General features: G+C 44.2%; 1 protein-coding gene across 2 annotated transcripts in view; it reads right to left on the reverse strand.

Annotated features, from left to right (window-relative positions):
* LOC139576701 (sodium- and chloride-dependent GABA transporter ine-like) overlaps positions 1–23,427 on the reverse strand; it is a 58,274-nt gene that overhangs the window by 16,269 nt on the left and 18,578 nt on the right. For both annotated transcript variants that reach the window (XM_071403045.1, XM_071403046.1), the window contains 5 exons: positions 16,249–16,459; positions 10,577–10,709; positions 6,695–6,829; positions 5,614–5,717; positions 3,325–3,449 (listed from right to left, as the gene is read on the reverse strand). In XM_071403045.1, coding sequence (XP_071259146.1) covers positions 3,325–3,449; positions 5,614–5,717; positions 6,695–6,829; positions 10,577–10,709; positions 16,249–16,459 — 708 coding nt within the window. The remainder of the gene's footprint in view (positions 1–3,324; positions 3,450–5,613; positions 5,718–6,694; positions 6,830–10,576; positions 10,710–16,248; positions 16,460–23,427) is intronic.

A 23,427-nucleotide genomic window follows, 5' to 3' on the forward strand; every position in this document is an offset into this window, starting at 1 on the left:
TTGAAAGTTTCTTCAAGTGCAGTCGCAAAAATCATCAAGCGCTATGATGAAACTGACTCATGAGGACCGCCACAGGAAAGGAAGACAGAGTTACCTCTGCTCCAGAGGATAAGTTCATTAGTTACCAGCCTCAGAAATTGCAGCCCAAATAAATGCTTCAGAGTTCAAGTAGCAGACATCTCAACATCAACTATTCAGAGGAGACTTGAATCAGGCCATGGTTGAATTGCTGCAAAGAAACCACTACTAAAGAACACCAATAAGAAGAAGAGACTTTCTTGGGCCAAGAAACAATGTACTTCAGACCGGTGGAATTCTGTCCTTTGGTCTGATGAGTCCAAATGTGAAATTTTTGTTTCCAACCGATGTGTCTTTGTAAGATGCAGAGTAGGTGAACGGATGATCTCTGCATGTGTGGTTCCCACCGTGAAGCATGGAGGAGGAGGTGTGATGGTGCCCTGCTGGTGACACTATCAGTGATTTATTTAGAATTCAAGGCACACTTAACCAGCATGGCTACCACAGCATTCTGCAGCAATACGCCATCCCATCTGGTTTGGGCTTAGTGGGACTATCATTTGTTTATCAACAGGACAAGGACCCAACCCACCTCCAGGCTTTGTAATGGCTATTTGACCAAGAAGGAGAGTGATGGTTCTGCATCAGATGACCTGGCCTCCACAATCACCCGATCTCAACCCTTTGGGATGAGTTGGACTGCAGAGTGAAGGAAAGGTAGCCAACAAGTACTCAGCATATGTGGGAATTCCTTCAAGACTGTTGGAAAAGCATTTCAGGTGAATCTGGTTGAGAGAATGCCAAGAGTGTGCAAAGCTGTCATCAAGGCAAAGAGTGGCTACTTTGAAGAATCTCAAATATATTTTCATTTGTTTAACTCTTTTTGGTTTGTTTAACTCTTTCATTGTTTTGATGTCTTCACTATTATTCTACAATGTAGAAAATAGTAAAAATAAAGAAAAACCCTTGAATGAGTTGGTGTATCCAAACTTTTGACTGGTACTGTATATCTTAATTATGAATGAATTATGAATGAATTATTATCTCTTTATTATTGTTTTTGTTTTTTTGTTGAAATAAATCCTAGTTGTAGACATCCAAGTGAATCAGCAAAACTATTCAGAGAACTGTTCTGTTCTACTGTATACACATACAAACACTTGTAAATAGATCATCACACAGACTTGTTAATATTTTATTTCTTATTTACTTAAAGTGACTACGTTCTGTCCTGGTTATCCATCAAGACTGACACTCTCATTCATGAAATAACTACTTACTTAACCATAATACAACTGAGCCAGTAATAATCACTTGCAGTGAGAAAAAGAGAGAATGAAAGAGAAAACTAAAAAGGGGCAAAGCAAGACTTCAATAAGGCTCATTTCCGGACTGCGTCATGTTCTCAATTTACTAGGGAAAAAACAACCCACTCCACAAGACAGAAGTGACACTAATGTGTCTGTGGTTTGCAGATTTTTTTATAGTTTTAAAACTTTGTGTTTACTTTTGGAGCTTCACCCAATCCCAGGTAGCGACTTTTGGGGAAATTCCTTGAGTCACAGCTTAGGATAAGACTGAGAATAGAATAACTGTTCTGTTGATTTAAACATCTTTAGATGGGTCATCATGATATCAATTACTTTGGAAACCCAGTGGTCCCACTGGTCATAGAGGTCAATTCAATGGCTATTCCACGTTGGTTCAAGGTCAATTTCATTGAAATGACATGGAAACAACGTTGATTCAACCAGTGTGTGCCCAGTGGGGTCTCACTGGCATGCTAACTGGTCACCCAGGTACACTCAGTGAGTGTATAATCTACTTTCTCCCCAAAATTGTAAAACTATTAGATTGGTGTTGGCATTGGCTGGAGGGAGGGAGGGAGTTTCCATGTACCAGTCATTTCTTTCAAATCCACAAAGGGAAGTGAACAAGATTAGTGGGATGCAACCAGTCTGATGCATCCTGGCCCAGGCCTCTGAGCTCTGTCCGTCTGTCTGTCCATCCGTCTGTCCGTATGCCTGCTGGGTAGGGAGGGAGGACTCTACAAAAACACCCACTGCAAACGCTGTAGTTTTCCACTCTGGCATCCCAGAGAAAAGTGCATCCTTGTGAATGAATCCCTTTGTATTCTACTCTGTGTTCTTGTTTTCCCCCATGGGATGGAGGCAACACTCAACTCCAAAGTTTTCCAGGGAACTAATAAACGGAGGAAGGTGTTGGTTCTGAACTCAATTCGACTTCTATGGGTGTCATTCCCAGGAGTTCACAATATGTGTATACTTCAAAGTGACATGGGTCATGTTTGACCTCCTTCCCTACATACCCACTAAACATCTGTCAATGATGGGAGGAGTTGTTTGGTCAATCAATACCTATTGACTATGACAAATTAACACTATTCAAGGTATTTACAAACTTAGTGCTGAAATAAATGTGATGAATCATGATGCCCTGGACCATGAGGAAGTTTTAGGAGATAACCCATCAATTAGACATTAAATAGCTACTCTGGAAATAAAAGAGTCATATAAGTTGATCAGTGGCGGTCAGTGCAGTTTAACATGAGGGAGGACATCTTTTTTTTATGAGAATGTCTTTATTTCTATTACAGCATTTGGATGATTGTCATTCATATTCCATTAACCCAGTTCAATGTAACAGCAATAGGTTTAGGCTACCACATGATACTAACATTTTCCCTATACCCATCATGAGGTTGCTACAACCTAGCCTATGAATGTTCAACTATTGTCTTGCTCTCCCTTTGAGTCAAATACTCACCACATTTTATGCACTGCAGTGCTAGCTAGCTGTAACTTATGCTTTCAGTACTAGATTAATTCTCTGATCCTTTGATTGGGTGGACAACATATCAGTTCATGCTGCACTAGCTCCGATTGTTTGGAGAATGTCCTCCGGAAGTTGTAATAATTACTGTGTAAGTCTACGGAAGGGGGTGAGAACCATGAGTCTCCTAGGTTCTGTATTGAAGTCAATGTACCCAGAGGATGGAAGCTAGCTGTCCTCTGGCTACACCATGGTGCTACCCTACAGAGTGTTGTGGAGGCTACTGTAGACCTTTATTTGCAAAATAGTGTGTTTTAGTCAATTATTTGGTGACGTGATTATATTTAGTATAGTTTTATCTAAAAAGGATAACTTTTTAAATGTTTAAAAATATATATTTTTATGAAATTCACTGTGGAGTACGGTCCTCCCCTTCCTCCTCTGAGGAGCCTCCACTGAAGTAGATGGATGAACAGCAATCAAAGAAGTCCCACTTAAACAGGAAGTACTTACCATCTGTGGCGATGTTGTCCACTGGGAGGTTGTGGATATGAGCCATGTAGCCGATTGCTGAGAATATCACAAAGCCAGCCAGGATACTGGTGGCCGAGTTAGCTAAAGAGACAATCAATGTGTCCCTAGGGGAAACAAGAAAACAAACACAACAGTCAGACTGATGGGATGTATCATAGTCAAGTGGATCTCTAAGGAGAACACTTAGCTCTGAGGGCTAAAACTAGCCATTTGGTTTGAAGGACAGTCTGTGGTGAGTAACTACAGTAACTGGCCAGGGACAAGCAACATGGTTGGTTGCTTCTGAGGAGTAACCAAGCACTTGTGTATCAACCAGTTCCACTGAGGCTTTACGCCTTCGTCAAAGCTAAGTGTTCTCAATTCTGAAATACCCTTTTAGTCCGCAAAACAACATCCTCATCGCACATGCTACGTCTATTTAGCTATTCTCACAGAACTAAGAAAGAATAACACTGATTTGAACTAGATATGACTTTAAAAAGGAGGAGCAGCAGTGCCTCCCTTAGAATGTATGGAGGGGTTTTAGTCATTGATAACATTACATGCAAACACAGGGATCTTTTGTGTTTAAATTTTTATTGATACCATTCATGGGCAACAGCACTACAGTGTACAATGGCACATTTTTAAGGTCACAAATCGGGAATGTATTAACGGATCTGTGGATGTACAAAATATGGTGGGACTTATTGAGAAGACACAGTTAACTACTCTTAGTCACCATGAGAGGCAGCAGTGGGACGTCTTCATGGTTGCCAAGGGAAAATCAGGCTTCCCCAAAAAATTGACAAAAAAAACAAAACAAAATAAAATAATGTATCTTTCGTCTCTGTGTTCCATAATTTTCTCTCAATTCACAAGAGGCTGAATGTATCTCACCGGAGAAAGCATCCGAGCAAGCGAAACAGCTTCCCTCGGTCTCTGTATGTGTAGCCACTTTTTCTGATGCCATCTGGTCAAAATTAGTATGATATTGATGCCACCCGTAGCATTGAATGCAAGGGAAGCCAGTGAGCATTTGGCCTCAGTTGATATTTTTCTTTATACAATAGCCGATCAGCGTTGAGCCAAACTGAGTGAGATGGTCCTGGCGCACAAAAAAAATAAAAGTATCATGGGAAGCCTGTTTGGATTTGGCTTCACATCAAATCAAGCCAAATGTAATTTGACAGAAAGAAAATTTGATGCATTACGTTGTGTTGTTGTCTTCCGGCGGCTAGCTAGCTAGGTAAAATTGTCCCTTTACTAAATTAGCTACGAACGGAGATTTGGACTTGTGGTTTTACTTACGTAATTCTCCTTACTGGCCAATGATTATAACTGTGATTCTGATCCAACCATAAATTCATACATTGTGCCCCTGGCCGGAGAGGATGGAAGTTCAATATGTAGCTAGACGTAGTAGGCTAATGTTAACTAGCTGGATAATCATTGTCCATGAAAGGAAGCTAGGCTAGCGAGCAAGTATTTTAGCCAGGTACCTTAGGACAACAAAAACTAAAAATGTGTACTGTATGACAGTGTCAAAGACCGTTTCAGCAACATGAGAGATGAGGATGGCATTGGCGTTTCTTTACAAGTAGGTTGAGTCAACATGTTTTTTCTACTTACGCACACACACACACACACACAAATCAGTCCCATGGACAGCCACATGATATTTAGCTTACGTTGAATGGACTAAATTGTTTTTGGATTCTTTTAGTTGTCACTGTATTTATTAGACTAAGCATAGGTGATTTAATGATTGGGCAAAGGTGCTGGAATAATGGAGGCCACTCCTGTTTTCTTTGTGACTTGCAGTAACTCTCCAGTGTTCTAAATCAATAGTTGTTTAGTAGTCCAAAAATGTCAGAAACATTAAGCTGATTGACCATGCTGTAGGTTATGTAACTGTTTGTCACGTGCAATATGTTTTGTGGACTCCACCGGACAGATGTTGCTCTCTGATTTTGTGATGAAACAAAGGTGTGGTTAAATTTATTCTGCCAATGTGTCTTCTTATTGTTTCGGCCTAGGCCTATATATCACATTGTCAAGGCATATGAACTAACATGTTATAGAGCAAACAACGAAATTATCAAAACACATAGGTTGTAATATGGCTTTTTCCCCCAAAATTGGCTTCCCCAGTGATTTTACCCACGCACCACTACTGAGAGGCAGTTATTATTTTTTAACTATAGAATTACACTGTGGATCTGCGGACAATCATGGTAAAGACAAAGTGGTACTGTAGTGGTTGGAATAGGAGACTGCATGTCTAACCTAAGGATGTTATTGTTGAACTTGTTGTAACTGGCCATGGAGATCATGGAGCCAAATCCAATTCCAATGGAGTTGAATACCTGGGCTGCAGCGTTAACCCACACCTGCAGAACGTCAGAGGTGAGCGGATAAAGGTGAGAGAGGGACACAACTTCTTTACTCATACTGTAAAACAACACAAATACACTTCTAGGTCGTTTCCCAGTAACAGATTAAGCCTAATCCTGGACTAAAATGCTTTTTCAATGTTGTCCAAGACTACACTCTTAGAAAAAAAGGTGCTATTGTAACGGATGTGAAATGGCTAGCTAGTTAGCGGGTACGCGCTACTAGCATTTCAATCAGTTACGTCACTTGCTCTGAGACTTAAGTAGGGTTTCCCCTTGCTCTGCAAGGGCCGTGGCCTTTGTGAAGCGATGGGTAACAATGCTTTGTGGGCGACCGTTGTTGATGTGTGCAGAAGGTCCCTGGTTCGCGCCCGTGTCGGGGCGAGGGGACGGTTTAAAGTTATACTGTTACATTGATGCTGTTGACCCGGATCACTGGTTGCTGCGGAAAAGGAGGAGGTTGAAAGGGGGGTGAGTGTAACGGATGTGAAATGGCTAGCTAGTTAGCGGGTACGCGCTACTAGCATTTCAATCAGTTACGTCACTTGCTCTGAGACTTAAGTAGGGTTTCCCCTTGCTCTGCAAGGGCCGCGGCTTTTGTGGAGCGATGGGTAACGACGCTTCGTGGGTGTCAGTTGTTGATGTGTGCAGAGGGTCCCTGGTTTGCGCGAGGGGACGGTTTAAAGTTATACTGTTACACTATCTAGAACCTAAAAGGGTTCTTCGGCTGTCCCCATAGGAGAACCCTTTGAAGAACCCTTATTGTTTCCAGGTAGAACTCTTTTGAATTCCATGTAGAACACTTTCCACAGAGGGTTTGACATGGAACCCAAAAGGGTTCTACCTGGAACATAAAAGGGTGCTCCTATGTGGACAGCCAAAGAATCATTTTTTCTAAGAGTGTAGTAGGCTTAATGTGTGTCCAGGAAACCACCCCTTAATCCTCATTGATCCTCTCCTACAATATGTCAGACCTGAACTTCAAGCAGCTTGCTCCACTTTGGCTTCAGGAAGTAGAGCATCCCATTCTTGGCCCCGGGAAGCTGGACATTGTTGATGAGCAAGGCGAACAGAATGAAGTATGGGAACGTGGCTGTGAAATAAACAACCTAAAGCACAGAGAGTGAGAAGAAAAAATATTCAGTAAGCATAATATTAGATTAAATGTATTGTATTTATTTCTTATTTTATTAGGATCCACATTAGCTACAACCAAGCTGCAGCTACTCTTCCTGGGCTCCACACAAAACACATAACATTAAGACAATTACAGCTGTCACGGCCGTCAAAAGGTGGAGACCAAGGACCAGCGTGTTATGCGTACATTCTTCTTTTATTAATAAGAATGAACACTGAACAAAACTAACAAAATAACAAAACGAACCGTGAAGCTATACAAATGAGTGCTGAACAGGCAACTACACATAGACAAGAACCCACAAATACCCATGGGAAAATGGCAACCTAAATATGGTCCCCAATCAGAGACAACGATAAACAGCTGCCTCTGATTGGGAACCATATCAGGCCACCATAGACATATATATACCAAGACCTACAAAACCCCTAGATATACAAAAACCCTAGACAAGACAAAACTAGCATACCCAACCTAGTCACACCCTGACCTAACCAAAATAATAAGGAAAACATAGATAACTAAGGTCAGGGCGTGACAACAGCTGAAGGACAGAACTACATAAAATGACAATACATTACATTAATATACGGGTAATAGATCATTTCTTCTCCCTGTGCTACTTACGACTATTATTGCCTTATCATACAGGAATAATAAAGCCCCAGTGCACTCAATTTGTGGAAAGAATAAATACTAAATATATAAATTCTGATTTATCAGGGGGTGCTGCAGCACTCTCAGCACCCCTACTTCCCGCGGCTATAAATGTCACTGACTGTCACGTTCGTTGACGGAAGAATCAGACCAAGGTGCAGCGTGGTAAGCGTACATCATTTATTTTGAGGAACAGGAAAAAATAATAAACTTACAACCGAACGTGAAGCTACATGCAGTGCAGAAAGCAACTACACACAAACAAGATCCCACAAACTAAAGGTGGGAAAAAAGGCTGCCTAAGTATGATCCCCAATCAGAGACAACGATAGACAGCTGCCTCTGATTGGGAACCATAATCGGCCAACAAAGAAATAGAAAAACTAGAATGACCACCCAAATCACACCACGACCTAACCAAATTCGAGAAATAAAAAGGCTCTAAGGTCAGGGCGTGACACTGACGATTATTTAGGTCTTCTCATACAGGAGTAATAAAACAACAATGTCCAATATACTAATTCCTCCATCTAAGGCTTTAACCACAGTTTTCACCCAATAAATTGAACAGAGTCATCATATCATCAGATGGGGTTCACTTACGTCCTTCGCCCTGTATTGTGCATAGAAATGAACTAAACATTTGCTGTGCTACAGTCTACCACCCATAAAGGGATAATTGTGGTAAAGTGTAATGGTTTTCAGTCTACTGCCCGTAAAGAGGTAGCTAAGGTATAGTGCTTAGCCTTTGGATTTATTCATAAAATGAATAAAGTCTCCTCGATATGGAGTTTCCTCTGGTTATCTTATGGAGTTTCCTCCGGTTTTGCATTTCCATATTCAACCCCCGCACCACACTCACACCCAGCAGCACCCACCAGTCACACACAAAATAAGAATACACTTCAATAAAACTTTGCTCTACTGACTAACATCAGTAATCTGATAATATGGAGCAGGATGCCCTTACTCTGAGGCTTTGCTTACAATTGCTTTCTCTGAGTAGGCCCTGATATCCTGATGCCAAGGGCATATCTTATCTTTAACCCAAACACCAGCTGTGCTCGGGAGGGAGATGCTACAGCTATTTAATTCAGAGGTGTTGTGCTGTGATGTGCTGTTTTATTTGTTTTTTAAAGCTACTTTTGCAGCTTGCTTACTCAGATTTGAGATGGCAAGGAGTGCCATGCTTTGCCTTGAATTCATTTTGGCTTTAGGGACTATGAAGAGACCTTTAGTTGCATGCCTTGTGGAATATGAATGTCTGTCAGAGCTACACTATATATACACATAAGTATGTGGACACCCCTTCAAATGTGTGGATTCGGCTATTTCGGGCACACCAGTTGCATAACATTTTAGACAAACATTGGCAGTAGAATGGCCTTACTGAAGAGCTCAGTGACTTTCAACGTGGCATCCTATGACGGTGTTACCTTTCCAACAATTCAGTTCCTCACATTTCTGCCCTGCTAGAGCTGACCCGGTCAACTTTAAGTGCTGTTATTGTGAAGTGGAAACGTCTAGGAGCAACAACGACTCAGCCACAAAGTGGTAGGCCACACAAGCTCACAGAACGGGACCGGCGAGTGCTTAGGTGCGCAAAATTCGTCTGTCCTCGGTTGCCACCCTCATTACCCAGTTGCAAACTGCCTCTGGAAGCAACGTCAGCACAAAAACTGTTAGTCGGGAGCTTCACGAAATGGGTTTCCATGGCCGAGCAGCCGCACACAAGCCTAAGATCACCGTGCGCAATGGCAAGCGTCGGCTGGAGTGGTGTAAAGCTCGCCACCATTGGACTCTGGAGCAGTGGATACGCGTTCTCTGGAGTGATGAACCACGCTTCACCATCTAGCAGTCCGACTGACGAATCTGGGTTTGGCGGACGCCAGGTGAACGCTACATGCCCCAATGCATAGACCCAACTGCAAAGTTTGGTGGAGGAGGAATAGTGGTCTGGGGCTGTTTTTCATGGTTCATGCTAGGCCCCTTAGTTCCAGTGAAGGGAAAGCTTAATGCTACAGCATTCAATGACATTCTAGTCGATTCTGTGCTTCCAACTTTGTGGCAACAGTTTGGGGAAGGCCCTTTCCTGTTTCAGCAATGACAAGCAAGGTCCAGAAATGGCTTGTCGAGAGCGGTGTGGAAGAACTTGACTGGCCTGCACAGAGCCCTGACCTAAACCCCATCGAACACCGTTGGGATGAATTGGAATGCCGACTCTGGAATGCCGCAAGTCCCCGCAGCAATGTTACAATGTCTCATGGAAAGCCTTCCCAGAAGAGTGTAGGCAGTTATAGCAGCAAAGGGGGGACCAACTCCATAGTAATGCCCATGATTTTGGAATAAGAAGTTCCACATACTTTTGGTCATGTAGTTTATATGTTAGTTGATCGAATAGACAGTTTGGAGTTAACACATTAATATTTTTGATCAAAACGTAAAAGAAAATGTATGAAACAACAGAGGTGGAACAGATTCTGTCTCCTCTGAACTCCAGGAGGAGAAACATGATATTTGACAACCATCAGTGCTCCTCCCACTCCTACCAACAATGTAGGCCACACAAGGCAATGGAAAACCCTTAAACATGTATCACTAACGAGACAGCCACTAACGAGACAGCCTGAGAGTATACAAAAGTTCTAAACGTATACATTTAAGGACTAAGAGTATCACTGGTGAGTGCAACCATTTCAAATGAAACAGCAGCTATACACTTCAGTTAAACTATACCACAAATTACAACCACTAAATAATCTACACTCTTAGTTACAAAAAGGTTATTCGGCTGTCCCCATAGGAGAACCCTTCTTGGTTCCGGGTAGAACCATTTTGGATTCCATGTAGAACCCTCTGTGGAAAGGGTTCTATATGGAACCCAAAAGGGTTCTACATGGAACCAAAAGGGTTCTACATGGAACCAACAAGGGTTATCCTATGGGAACAAACAAATAACCCTTTCAGGTTCTAGATAGCAACTGTTTTCAAAGAGTGTACTGCTCTGAGGAGGACTAACAATAAGTAGCTTCTGTTGTGAGGGAATAGAATGCACTCTGACCTTGCCAGTGGATTTGACGCCTTTAAAGATGCACAAGTAGACAATGACCCAGGCCAGGATGAGGATGCCAAACAGCTCCCAGCGTAGTCCTCCTGCATCCTCAATACCGTTGGTTATCTCCAGAAGCCTGTGACTGAGGAAGGAAGGGTCAGGATGGGAAACAAAGCTAAAGAAACCTTCATAGCTTATCATACTGTTATCATTCAATAACACAAAATCCCTGACTTTACAGTAATCTGTCCTGCTCCAATTCACATCCAACTTGGGGGTTTCATTACTTTTCTCACCATATGATTACCCAAAGAGAGTACAAACCCTCTGCGATAAAAACAAGCTATAACAATAACCACAAGAGTCCTGACTCCTACCCATGTCTGCGACTTTCAGGCCCTACCACTACGTCAATAAAAAAAATATTAAATGAAGATTCCCAATGAGATTTCAACCTTTATTAACCAACTCAAAAAGACAGCCAGAAGTTTGTTGAATTCCCAATGTGTTATTACTGCTTTCAACCATCTAAAAATACAACCAAATTCCAATGGTAAAACAATGTCGGATTTTTGGTTTAGTGATCATCTAAATGTGTTATTGCTGCGCTTTCAACCATTAAAATGCACAACAAAGATCAAATGGGAATAAAATGTCAGATATTTTGTATTAACACAATTACTTAATGGATTATCACTGTGCTTCATCTAATATCACAACCACATGACAAAGTACATAGTGCAAGTGATCAATGCTGTTCAAGAATCTGCTATCTTTGCATGCTATCTTGAACATGCACGCGTTCTATGATCACATAAAAATAAATGTATAGTTACATTAGGCTAACTGTAACGGCTGTCTAATTCCTCCTCCTCGGATGAGGAGGAGGAGTAAGGGTCGGACCAAAACGCAGCGTTGAATGTGGACATAATGATGTTTATTAAAGTAAAGACGAAACACGAAAACACTTTAACAAACTACAAAACAAATAAACGATGTAGACAGACCTGGACTTGAGAACTTACAATATACGAAGAACGCACGAACAGGAACAGACTACATACACGAACGACAAACGAAACAGTCCCGTGTGGTAGACATACAGACACGGAAGACAACCACCCACACACAAACAGTGTGAACAGCCTACCTTAATATGGTTCTCAATCAGAGGAAACGTAAAACACCTGCCCCCTAATTGAGAACCATATCAGGCAACACATTGCACCCAACATAGAAACACAAAACATAGAATGCCCACCCCAACTCACGCCCTGACCAACTAAACACATACAAAAACAAGAGAAAACAGGTCAGGAACGTGACATAACCCCCCCCTCAAGGTGCGAACTCCGGGCGCACCCTTAAAACTCAAGGGGAGGGTCTGGGTGGGCATCTCTCCGCGGTGGCGGCTCCGGCGCAGGACGAGGACACCACTCCACCATTGTCTTTGTCCCCCTCCTTAGCGTCCCGTGAGTGGCGACCCTCGCCCCCGACCATGGTCCAGGAACCTTCACCAAGGCCCCTCCTAAATATAGACAACTCAGGACAGAGAGGTAGCTCAGGACAGAGAGGTAGCTCAGGACAGAGAGGTAGCTCAGGACAGAGAGGTAGCTCAGGACAGAGAGGTAGCTCAGGACAGAGAGGTAGCTCAGGACAGAGAGGCAGCTCCGGACTGTAGGGCAGCTCATGACTGTAGGGCAGCTCATGACTGTAGGGCAGCTCATGACTGGAGGGCAGCTCATGACTGTAGGGCAGCTCATGACTGGAGGGCAGCTCATGACTGTAGGGCAGCTCATGACTGTAGGGCAGCTCATGACTGTAGGGCAGCTCATGACTGGAGGGCAGCTCATGACTGTAGGGCAGCTCATGACTGTATGACGGCTCTGGCTGCTCATTGCTCGCTGACGGCTCTGGCTGCTCATGGCTCGCTGACGGCTCTGGCTGCTCATGGCTCGCTGACGGCTCTGGCTGCTCATGGCTCGCTGACGGCTCTGGCTGCTCATGGCTCGCTGGCGGCTCTGGCGGATCCTGGCTGATTGGCGGCTCTGGCGGATCCTGGCTGATTGGCGGCTCTGGCGGATCCTGGCTGATTGGCGGCTCTGGCGGATCCTGGCTGACTGGCGGCTCTGGCGGATCCTGGCTGACTGGCGGCTCTGGCGGATCCTGGCTGACTGGCGGCTCCTGACTGACGAGCGGCTCAGACGGCTCGGGGCAGACGGAAGGCTCAGACGGCTCGGGGCAGACGGAAGGCTCAGACGGCTCGGGGCAGACGGAAGGCTCAGACGGCTCGGGGCAGACGGAAGGCTCAGACGGCTCGGGGCAGACGGATGGCTCAGACGGCGCTGGGCAGACGGATGGCTCAGACGGCGCTGGGCAGACGGATGGCTCAGACGGCGCTGGGCAGACGGATGGCTCAGACGGCGCTGGGCAGACGGATGGCTCAGACGGCGCTGGGCAGACGGATGGCTCAGACGGCGCTGGGCAGACGGATGGCTCAGACGGCGCTGGGCAGACGGATGGCTCAGACGGCGCTGGGCAGACGGATGGCTCAGACGGCGCTGGGCAGACGGATGGCTCAGATGGCGCTGGGCAGACGGATGGCTCAGATAGCGCTGGGCAGACGGATGGCTCAGATAGCGCTGGGCAGACGGCAGACTCTGGCCGGCTGAGGCGCACTGTAGGCCTGGTGCGTGGTACCGGAACTGGAGGTACCGGGCTAAGGACACGCACCATCAGGCTAGTGCGGGGAACAGCAACAGGGCACACTGGACTCTCAAGGCGTACTATAGGCCTGGTGCGTGGTACCGACACTGGTGGTACCGGGCTGAGGGCACACACATCAGGGCGAGTACGGGGAGAAGGAACAGTGCGTACAGGACTCTGGAGACGCACAGGAGGCTTGGTGCGTGGTGTAGGCACTGGTGGTAATGGGCTGGAGACACGCACCACAGGGCTAGTGCGTGGAGGAGGAACAGGGCTCTGGAGACACACTGGAAGCCTGGTGCGTGGTGTAGGCACTGGTGGTACTGGGCTGGGGCGGGGAGGTGGCGCCGGAAATACCGGACCGTGCAGGCGTACTGGCTCCCTTGAGCATTGAGCCTGCCCAACCTTACCTGGTTGTATGCTCCCCGTCGCCCGACCAGTGCGGGGAGGTGGAATAACCCGCACCGGGCTATGTAGGCGAACCGGGGACACCATGCGTAAGGCTGGTGCCATGTAAGCCGGCCCGAGGAGACGCACTGGTGGCCAGATGCGTTGGACCGGCTTCATGACATCCGGCTCAATCCTCAATCTGGCCCGGCCGATACGAGGAGCTGGTATGTACCGCACCGGGCTCTGAACACGTACAGGAGACACCATGCGCTCTACTGCGTAACACGGTGTTTGCCCGTACTCTCGCTCTCCACGGTAAGTACAGGGAGTAGGCGCAGGTCTCCTACCTGACTTCGCCACACTCCCTTTTAGCCGCCCCCCCCCCAATTTTGGGGTTTATTTTTATTTTTATTTTTTATTTTCTGGTTTCCAGGCACGTCTCCTTGCTGCCTCCTCATACCACCGCTCCTGGGCTTTAGCTGCCTCCCTCTCTTCAAAAGAGCGGCGATATTCCCCTGTCTGAGCCCAGGGTCCCTTTCCGTCCAGAATCTCCTTCCAAGTCCACGAGTCCTGGTTTTTTGACCGCTGCTGCTGGTTCCTCTCACGCTGCTTGATCCTTGTTTGGTGGGTGGTTCTGTAACGGCTGTCTAATTCCTCCTCCTCGGATGAGGAGGAGGAGTAAGGGTCAGACCAAAACGCAGCGTTGAATGTGGACATAATGATGTTTATTAAAGTAAAGACGAAACACGAAAACACTTTAACAAACTACAAAACAAATAAACGATGTAGACAGACCTGGACTTGAGAACTTACAATATACGAAGAACGCACGAACAGGAACAGACTACATACACGAACGACAAACGAAACAGTCCCGTGTGGTAGACATACAGACACGGAAGACAACCACCCACACACAAACAGTGTGAACAGCCTACCTTAATATGGTTCTCAATCAGAGGAAACGTAAAACACCTGCCCCCTAATTGAGAACCATATCAGGCAACACATTGCACCCAACATAGAAACACAAAACATAGAATGCCCACCCCAACTCACGCCCTGACCAACTAAACACATACAAAAACAAGAGAAAACAGGTCAGGAACGTGACACTAACCTCAAAATGTGGCCATGGATGTGTTACTCCGGTTGAATAACTACTGTTACATTAGTTTGTAAGATAGCCCTAACTTTACACTATTTACTGCATTACAAAAATATTATTGAATTGTGTTTGGTTGACAATGAATCCAAATGTTAACATTTAAAGAACATCTAATGCTTGAAAAGTTTGATCTCAGCCACTGGTTTAAATCTTATTCTTTAACTTTTAATTTTGGTTTAGTTGGAGACGTAAAGATAATAGGCAATTAACTGTATTGCAAAAGTCATCAAATTCCAGTTTGACTATAAATTAATAATTTATATGTTGGATTCACATCTTCATCTCAACCAATAATCAAAGTTAAAAAATAGAACTAAATTACATCAAACTTTATTTAAAGTGCATTTAAAGTTATATTTAGTCCTATTCTTTAATTTAGATTTTTGGGGTTGAGATTGAGACATGAATCCAACATATAAATTATTCATTTATAGACAACAAAAAAAAGAGAGAGACCAAGTCAGTGGCACAGATGGAACTATCCAAGCAGAAGATACATCTCCTTCTAAGGTTGATATTTAGTTGTGTTGACAACCAAACACAATTCAGTATCCAGTTTGTCTACAAATTAATAATTTATTTGTTGGATTCACGTCTCCATCTCAATCACAACAAAAAAAATTGAAGTTTAAGAACAGGACTAAATCTAATCAAACTTTAAATGCACTTTAAATAAAGTTTGATTTGATTTAGTCCTATTCTTTAACTTAGGTTGTTGGTTGAGATAGAGATGTGAATCCATCATATCAATGATTCACTTGAAGATTACATTTGAAGTCAAGAAAAGCTTGAAACCATAGGACTATATTTGTTTATTTTTAGTTTAACAATAGCTGCTGATGACTTTGCAAATGCTATATAGGCCTAAATGGTATCATTGGTGATATGACTTATAAACTATGGTTCCATTTCATTTGCTCTGTTAAACCTACCCTTCTGGAATGACTGATAATAACTAAATATATTCACTGTTGCTAAGAGGCCACTCAATAATCATTCTCACAATAGCACATTGGTAGTAGTCAGTGACAGATATAAAATATAAGCATGGCTGGGCTTGGTTAAAACCCTGGATGGGAGACCAAATTAATAGCTGTAGATCAACTCTTCCGTAGGAGGTGCTGCCCAGCCTAATGTTCATGTTTTTGATAGTGGATATAACATTTGAAGATCTGACGTTGTTTCAAAGGGACAATTTCAACATATTTAATACAATAGGTTTGTCAATGTTGAAAATGGGTAACTGCTGCTAGGACATAATCCTGTGGTTGAAGTTTTACCCAAAACAACAGTTAACGTTGATTACTTTTTGCAAATCCAATGTATTTTAAAACAGACTCCATGGCACAATACGTTGACAAATTACAATGAAACAACGTCAAGTCAACCAGTTTGTGCCCAGTTGGTCAGTGCTTACTCAAAGTACTGCTGACTGGCTGATTGCAGGTGGGTGGCATTTCCAGGGAAACCGCTGGAGCAGTTACCCACGGCATTCCAGGTGTTGTTGCAGGTCTGCCAGGGGAGGATGGCTCGGAATGAGTTGAAGAAGTAGTAGAGCGCCCAGCTCATAAGAACGTTGTAGTAGGTGCAGAGCACAAAGGAGATCACAACTGTGGCAATGCCCACACCTGTAGAGCAACAGGGAGGCACAGAGGACAAAGTAAGATACCTTTCCTACAGTGGTGATGGCCAAGCAGCAGTAGCTACTTTCTCCTCTGGTGTCTCTTGTGTATGGACCTCCTTTGGCAGTGTACTGGACTGTATGTGGATCTGTAAAGGTAGGCCTGGGTAAACAACAATGGTAGTGCTTCCATTAACAATTAGCTGTGGACAAAGTTTTTTTTTAAAGATTCTGTACAAAATAAGTACACCTCCAGTTAGTGTGGTACTTAGATAAATTCATCCAGCAAGAATGTGAGGTTCCAAGAAAGATGAATAGCTGCTATGGTAGGGTTTTAGACATGCATGTTGCTACAATCCAACTAAACTAGCATAGCAGGCGTAAAATAAATGCCTGAGCAGCGTTTCTATCTTTCTGGTCGGGGAAGGTTCTCTTCTGCACTGTTCAACCAATCCATTAAATGTCGAGGAGGGGTTCAGATGGAATGTCGCTCAAAAGCGGAAGTCGCGTCGAAAAGCAGATGTCGCGTCACAGGCTCTCTTTCCATTTCCCCTGAAAACTAGATGTGGTTGTTACCGACCCGCTGAGTGTGCAATCCAACAAACACTTTCCAGGAAAGGCCAAGCTTAAGAAAAATAAGTCCTTAGAGCACGTTCCAAACTCATTCCACGGCGGGCCGAGTGTCTGTGGGTATTTGCTCCTCCCTTGTACTTGATTGATTGAGGTCACTAATTAGTAAAGAACTCCACTCACTTGGAGGTCTATGTCTTAATTGAAAGGAAAAAACTAAAAAAACAGCAGACACTAGGCCCTACATGGAATGAATTTGACAGCTCAGCCCAGCTTTCTCTAATATTTCTTTCAAAAAGGTTCAGTAACAGGACCCATTCAAAACCATGCAAACCATAAAAAACAGAGGTGGGAAGGGAATGCAACATTGGCCATAACCGGATCACAACTAAATACTGTAGGCCAGCAGTTCCTAACTTAGAATAATTTCACTATTTCGTGGGAACTAAAGAAGAGTCATATATCGACATCCTGTTCCAGGCCTTCTGGCATCTGTGGATATATTGAGTTGGGATTTATTTTGCGACACAGTCCTTCAACAACAGCACAACTTATATATATACATATTTAAAACACAATATGTATATATACAACTCGCCCAGCTTATGCTCTCCAAATGGATGTTAGCTTTGATGGCTAAGATGCCCATCTATTGCTTTTGTTCGCTATACATGTTGGGGATGCTATTCCTGAAGACATCCTGTTCCGTCTCACGAGAATGAAAGGGCACAGAGGATGTTCAGTGTGCTGTGGCTGTATTGACGAAAAAACAGATTTCATGGGATGGAATGGTGGCACAGACGGGGATCTAGAGCATGACAATGTTCTATTTAATACTGAGGCTTGGTGGTTATCGAGGGGAGAGTGTTGGAAAGACTTTTCACATTGAGAGGGGAACTGTTGTCATTCACAATGGTTTAAAAAAAAATAATAATAATTAAATACTTGGTTGACTGTGTGTAATGAATACATTTTCTGTGTAGCCAACGAAAATGTAACAGACATATTTGGAAAACTGAACAAATTGAACGGAAGTTTGCAGGGGAAATACAAAGACATTCTACAGATGAATGACTGAATCAGTGGATTCAGAGGAAATAATTCTTATTGGAGAGAGTCTTTCAAAAGCGAATCATGCCCCCTTCCCTCGGCTGAGCATATTTCTAACAGAAAACAGCATCCGTAACTGTCCCATACGAGTGATGACTGCTCACCTCCATCGCTCAGAGGAGCACATTGGCAAATCGAACAGCTGATCGAGCTGTCATGTGACCGAATGCATTCACAGGTCACTAAAAAGGAGTTTTGGTTCCTGACTCAAAGGGAATAATACCCTGCCGAACTCAAAAAAATGCACGCTCTGAGTGGGAAAAAACTTTTTGAAAGGTCATCCAACTCGGAATTCCAACTCGGGACTCTTTTTATGCTCAGACTTTCCGACCTGAAGATCATTGACGTCATGATTTGACCTCGTATTTTTCCCAGTTTCTTGAAAGCACCATAAAACTCATGGTAGCCTTTGTCAGCTCATATCTGTGTGAAGCTGGATTCAGAGCTCTCGTCTGCATTTAAACCAAATATCGATCCAGGTTGGATGTGACAGCAGAGATGAGGCGCGCACTGTCGACCAAGCCCCCTGACTTTGAGAAGCTTCGACGTGACATGCATCAAGCACACCCATCTCATTAGTGGTGGTGAGATATACATTATGTCAGACTAATTTGCAAATGACGGTCAACTACTTACATTAAAAGTATGTGAGTTGAGAAGACAATCAGAAATACTGTTGGAATGTTTTTTTTAATTGACTGCCATAGCACCAAATAAAAAAGTAAACATTGGCTGTTAATTACATCATTTTTTTCACATTGTTGGGGTTCCGAGAATTGTCAAATATCAACATGGGGTCGTGGGCCCAAAAAGTTTGGGAACCCCTGGAGTAGAGTCAGTATAAATGTATGTGCATATTATGTGTGTGTGTTTGTGTGTGAGCAAATTATGAAGTGAGTGTGTGTGTTGGAGTGTCAGTGTGTGTGAGTATGTAGGGCCCTGTGAGTGTGCGTAGACAGTGCAAAAACATAAATCAAATAAAAAACACAAGGGTCAACTCTGATAGTCCATGTAGACATTTGGCTAACTTTTTAGCAGTCTTATGGATTGGGGATAGGAAGCAGAGAGAACAGTCTATGGCTTGGGTGGCTGGTGTATTTAACGATTTCCCGGGCCATCCGTTCACATCTACTGATATAGAGGTCCTGGATGTAGTGGGTTGTCCGCACCACCCTCTGTAGTGCCATGCAATCGAGGGCGCTGCTATTGCCATACCAAGCAACGATGTAGCCAGCCAAGATGCTCTCAATAGTATAGCTGTAGAACTTTTTGACGATTTTAGGGCCCATGTCAAACTTCTTCAACCTCCTGAGGGGGAAGAGGCGCTGTCACGCAATCTTCATGACTGTGCGGGTGTGTGTGGACCATTAAGTCCACACACACCAACCTCAGGTAGTGAGGGTAGGCAACATCACCTTCGCCACACAAAAGTGAATTGGACACAGAGGAACTTGACCTGCTCCACTGCAGCCCCATCGATATGGATGGGGACGTGCTCACCCCAGCGTTTCCTGTAGACGCTGATCAGCTCCATGGTCTTACAAACGTTGAGGGAAAGGTTGTTGTTCCGGCACAGCACTGCCAGGTCACTGACCTCCTCCCTGTAGGCTGTCTCATCGTCGCTGGTGATCAGGCCTACAGTACCACCGTCGTGTCGTCAGCAAACTTGATGATGGTGTTGGAGTCGTGCATGGCCTCGCAGTCATGGGTGAACAGGGAGTACAATAAGGGACTAAGCAAACACCTCTGTGGGGCCCCCGTGTAGAGGGTCAGTGTGGCGAAGGTGATGTTGCCTACCCTCACTACCTGAGGTAGGACCATCAGGAAGTCCAGGATCCATGTTGCAGAGGGAGGTGTTCAGTCCCAGGGTCCTAAACTTGGTGACGAGCTTGGAGGGGACAATGGTGTTGGAACGCTGAGCTGTAGTCAATGAACAGCATTCTCACATAGGTACAGTATTCATATTATCTAGGTGGGTGAGGGCCATGTGAAGTGCAGTTGAGATTACATCATCTATGGAGCTGTTGGGGCGGTATGAACATCGGAGAGGATCTAGGGTGTCTGAGATGGAGTTGATGTGTGACATAGGCAAGTCAGTTAAGAACAAACTCTTATTTTCAATGACGGCCTAGGAACAGTGGGTTAACTACCTTGTTCAGGGGCAGAACAACAGATTTTTACCTTGTCAGCTCGGAGATCCGATCTTGCAACCTTTCGGTTACAAGTCCAACGCTCTAACCACTAGGCTACCTGCCGCCCCAGTTTAGTGTCATCCTCAGTGTTAATCCAGGGCTTTTGATTGGGGTTAGCAACGTGGTCGATGCATTTCCTAATGAAGCTGGTGACGGAGGTGGTTAGCTTGTTGATGTTATCTGTGGAGTCTCAAAACATATTCCAATCAGCACTAACAAATCAGTACTGTAGCATAACCTCTGATTCTGGGTGACAATTTCTCAATGGAACGAGTCACGGGTACTTCCTGTTTGAGATTCTGCTTGTAAACAGGAAACATACATGATCTGATTTTACAAATTGCGGACGAGGGAGGGCCTTGTATGCTTCCTTGTGGGTAGAATAACAGTGGTCTAAGCCTTTATCGCCCCTAGTGGTGAAGGAGACGTGTTGATGGATGCTAAGCAGAGAATATTGCAGTTTCTAGAGTCCCATTGGTAGCTAATCCGCGATCTGAGGTCATCCATTTTAGGCCAGTAAAAAAATGCAGGGAAGAGGTGGCCGGTTTTCCCTTCGCCTTAATCTCTCCAGGATGTCTCTTGCCTCTGTAATGCCAGCATTTCCTCTTGGGTAGCCCGAACATTGTGTTGGAATTACAGAAAGAGCCCAGGGCAGATGAGTCGAAGTCGAAGCCGGAATTGAGGTATGTAACTGCCGATTTGATGTTCAAAGTAATTGCAAGAAATGATAGTGGATACATTTAGTGAAAATAAAGTAAAAGTTGGGTCGGAGCTTGCAAAAAGGCGGACATCCAATACGGCGCCATCTTGATTAAGATCAGGTCATGTTTGGTGCCTCACAAAAGAAAACAAAATATTTTGGCATTGTTAGCAGAGAAAGAATTATGGAATGCTGCTGACAATATGGAGGGGTGGGCTGGAAAACACCTATGTCAACACAATGATGGAGCCCAATCTAACCCCACTGATCTCCCGGATCAGTTGGAACTACTACACGTGGTACACCATAAGCCTCTTCTTTTGTCATCCATCCCCGAGTTTGCTCTTTCCCTTCACGCTAATTTATTGGCTCATCCTAACACACCCAGAGTGGCGTAATGGTGTTTGCGTTCTCCCTGTCAAAATGAGTTTAATCTACAGTGTTCAATAACAACCCAGCGCCGCTATACTGCAGACGAGGAAGAATGCCGTGGGAGTGGTCCAAAGCATTGGAAGAATTGCTTAATTGTATGTACTGCAATACAATAATAATGTGAATTGTAAGGGATCAGGGGTTGATCTCCAAATGTACAGTTACTGTTATCATTATTTTGTCAAGAAATAACTAAGTAAAAGCAGGTAAAATACATTCTCAATTTACTCATCTAAAGCTAGGGAACCTCAGAAGCCAACACATTCTTTAGTCCAGTAGCCGATCTCTATCTTTCACTACAGCAACATTGCAATATATTTTGGCATGATATTGCCAGCAAGGAAAACCCAATTGGCTGGGTTTACAATTTGAGAAACACAAAGGCTCTTCTGATGCAATGCTACTTGTACACCTATTATTCAAATGTTAACCCTTTGTGTTAATGTTAACCTTTTCATGACCCAAGTCTCCCTGTGTAGATTCTGCTACTGCACCTGCAAAGCTGCTAAGTCATGGTGATTTCACCTGACATGACCTATGTGCCTATTTTGTTGTTGGGCATCTGATTGTAGTGAAGAAGAACAGGTTCCACCAGATTGAATTAACAGTGCATTTTTTACATGCGTTTTACATGCCATTGTAGCGACATGTCATTTTAATGTCGTATGTTGAACAATGATGAACATTTTATTTAACTAGGAAAGTCAGTTAAGAACAAATTCTTATTTACAATGACGGCATACACCGGTCAAATCCAGACGACGCTGGGCCAATTGTGCGCTGCCCTATGGAACTCCCAATCACGGCTGGTTGTGATACAGCCTGGATACGAACCAGGGTGTCTGTAGTGACGCCTCTAGCCCTGAGATGCAGTGCCTTAGACCGCTGCACCACTCGGGAGCCCTAAACGTACTTTTACTGTCTGTCTAGAATGTTGAACTGTTATGAACTACCGAGCTCCTTCCTCCAAGCGCACTCTACTCTCTCTCTAAGACAAAGGGTCAGAAAAGTGGCCCTTCACACCCAGGTAGATACCATGTGACCTCACAGGACTATCAAAAGGACCCTGCTGTCTCCCCCTTTTAGCCTCTTATCCTGCTGGACCTTCCTCGATGAGGGAGAAGAACCTCCATCTTCAGTAGGCTGACCATAAGGAAGGACCTTCGCCTTAAATGGCAAGAACTGGTAAACTGATAAGTTAGGAAAAGTACATTCATAGAAATTGGGACGGAAGAGCCCATGCACTAAACAGTCTCTGATGGAGTTTTCATTTAAGCTAATCTTCTTCAAAGAAAGAAGGAGAAGACCATTTAGAGCACAGCCTCTGCAACTCAAAGGAAGAGCCATCAGGTAGAACAAGCAGGGACAAACCCCAAAGTAGCAGTCCACGAGGAACCATCCAAACTCAGAGGAAAGGAGCAAGAAACCACCACCAAGGAACCCCTCAACTCAAGACAAATGAGGACACACTGCCATCTTTCCTTTGTTCACCTCCATGCGGCCTAACCAGAGCCAAGGACAACAGACTATCACATCTTTAAATATTCAGATATATTGAGGTCTCTTGTCTTTCATTCTATTTCCTACCTTTTCATGATCCCTCTCATTATGATTGTAAATATCTTGATTAGAGTTATTATACACTACATGACCATAAGTATGTGGATAGCTGCTCATCGAACAACCCATTCTAAAATCATGGGCATTAATATGGAGTTGGTCCCCCCTTTGGTACTATAACAGCCTCCACTCTTCTGGGAAGGCTTTCCACTGGAAGCAAGTCTGCGGGGACTTGCTTCCATTCAGCCACAAGAGCATTAGTGAGGTCGGGGCACTGATGTTGGGCGATTAGGCCTGGCTCACAGTCGGTGTTCCAATTCATCCCAAAGGTGTTCGATGGGGTTGAGGTCAGGGCTCGATGCAGGCCAGTCAAGTTCTTCCACATCGATCTCAACAACCCATTTCTGTATG

The sequence above is a fragment of the Salvelinus alpinus genome, chromosome 5 (genome assembly GCF_045679555.1).
Source record: "Salvelinus alpinus chromosome 5, SLU_Salpinus.1, whole genome shotgun sequence".
Classification (NCBI taxonomy): domain Eukaryota; kingdom Metazoa; phylum Chordata; class Actinopteri; order Salmoniformes; family Salmonidae; genus Salvelinus; species Salvelinus alpinus.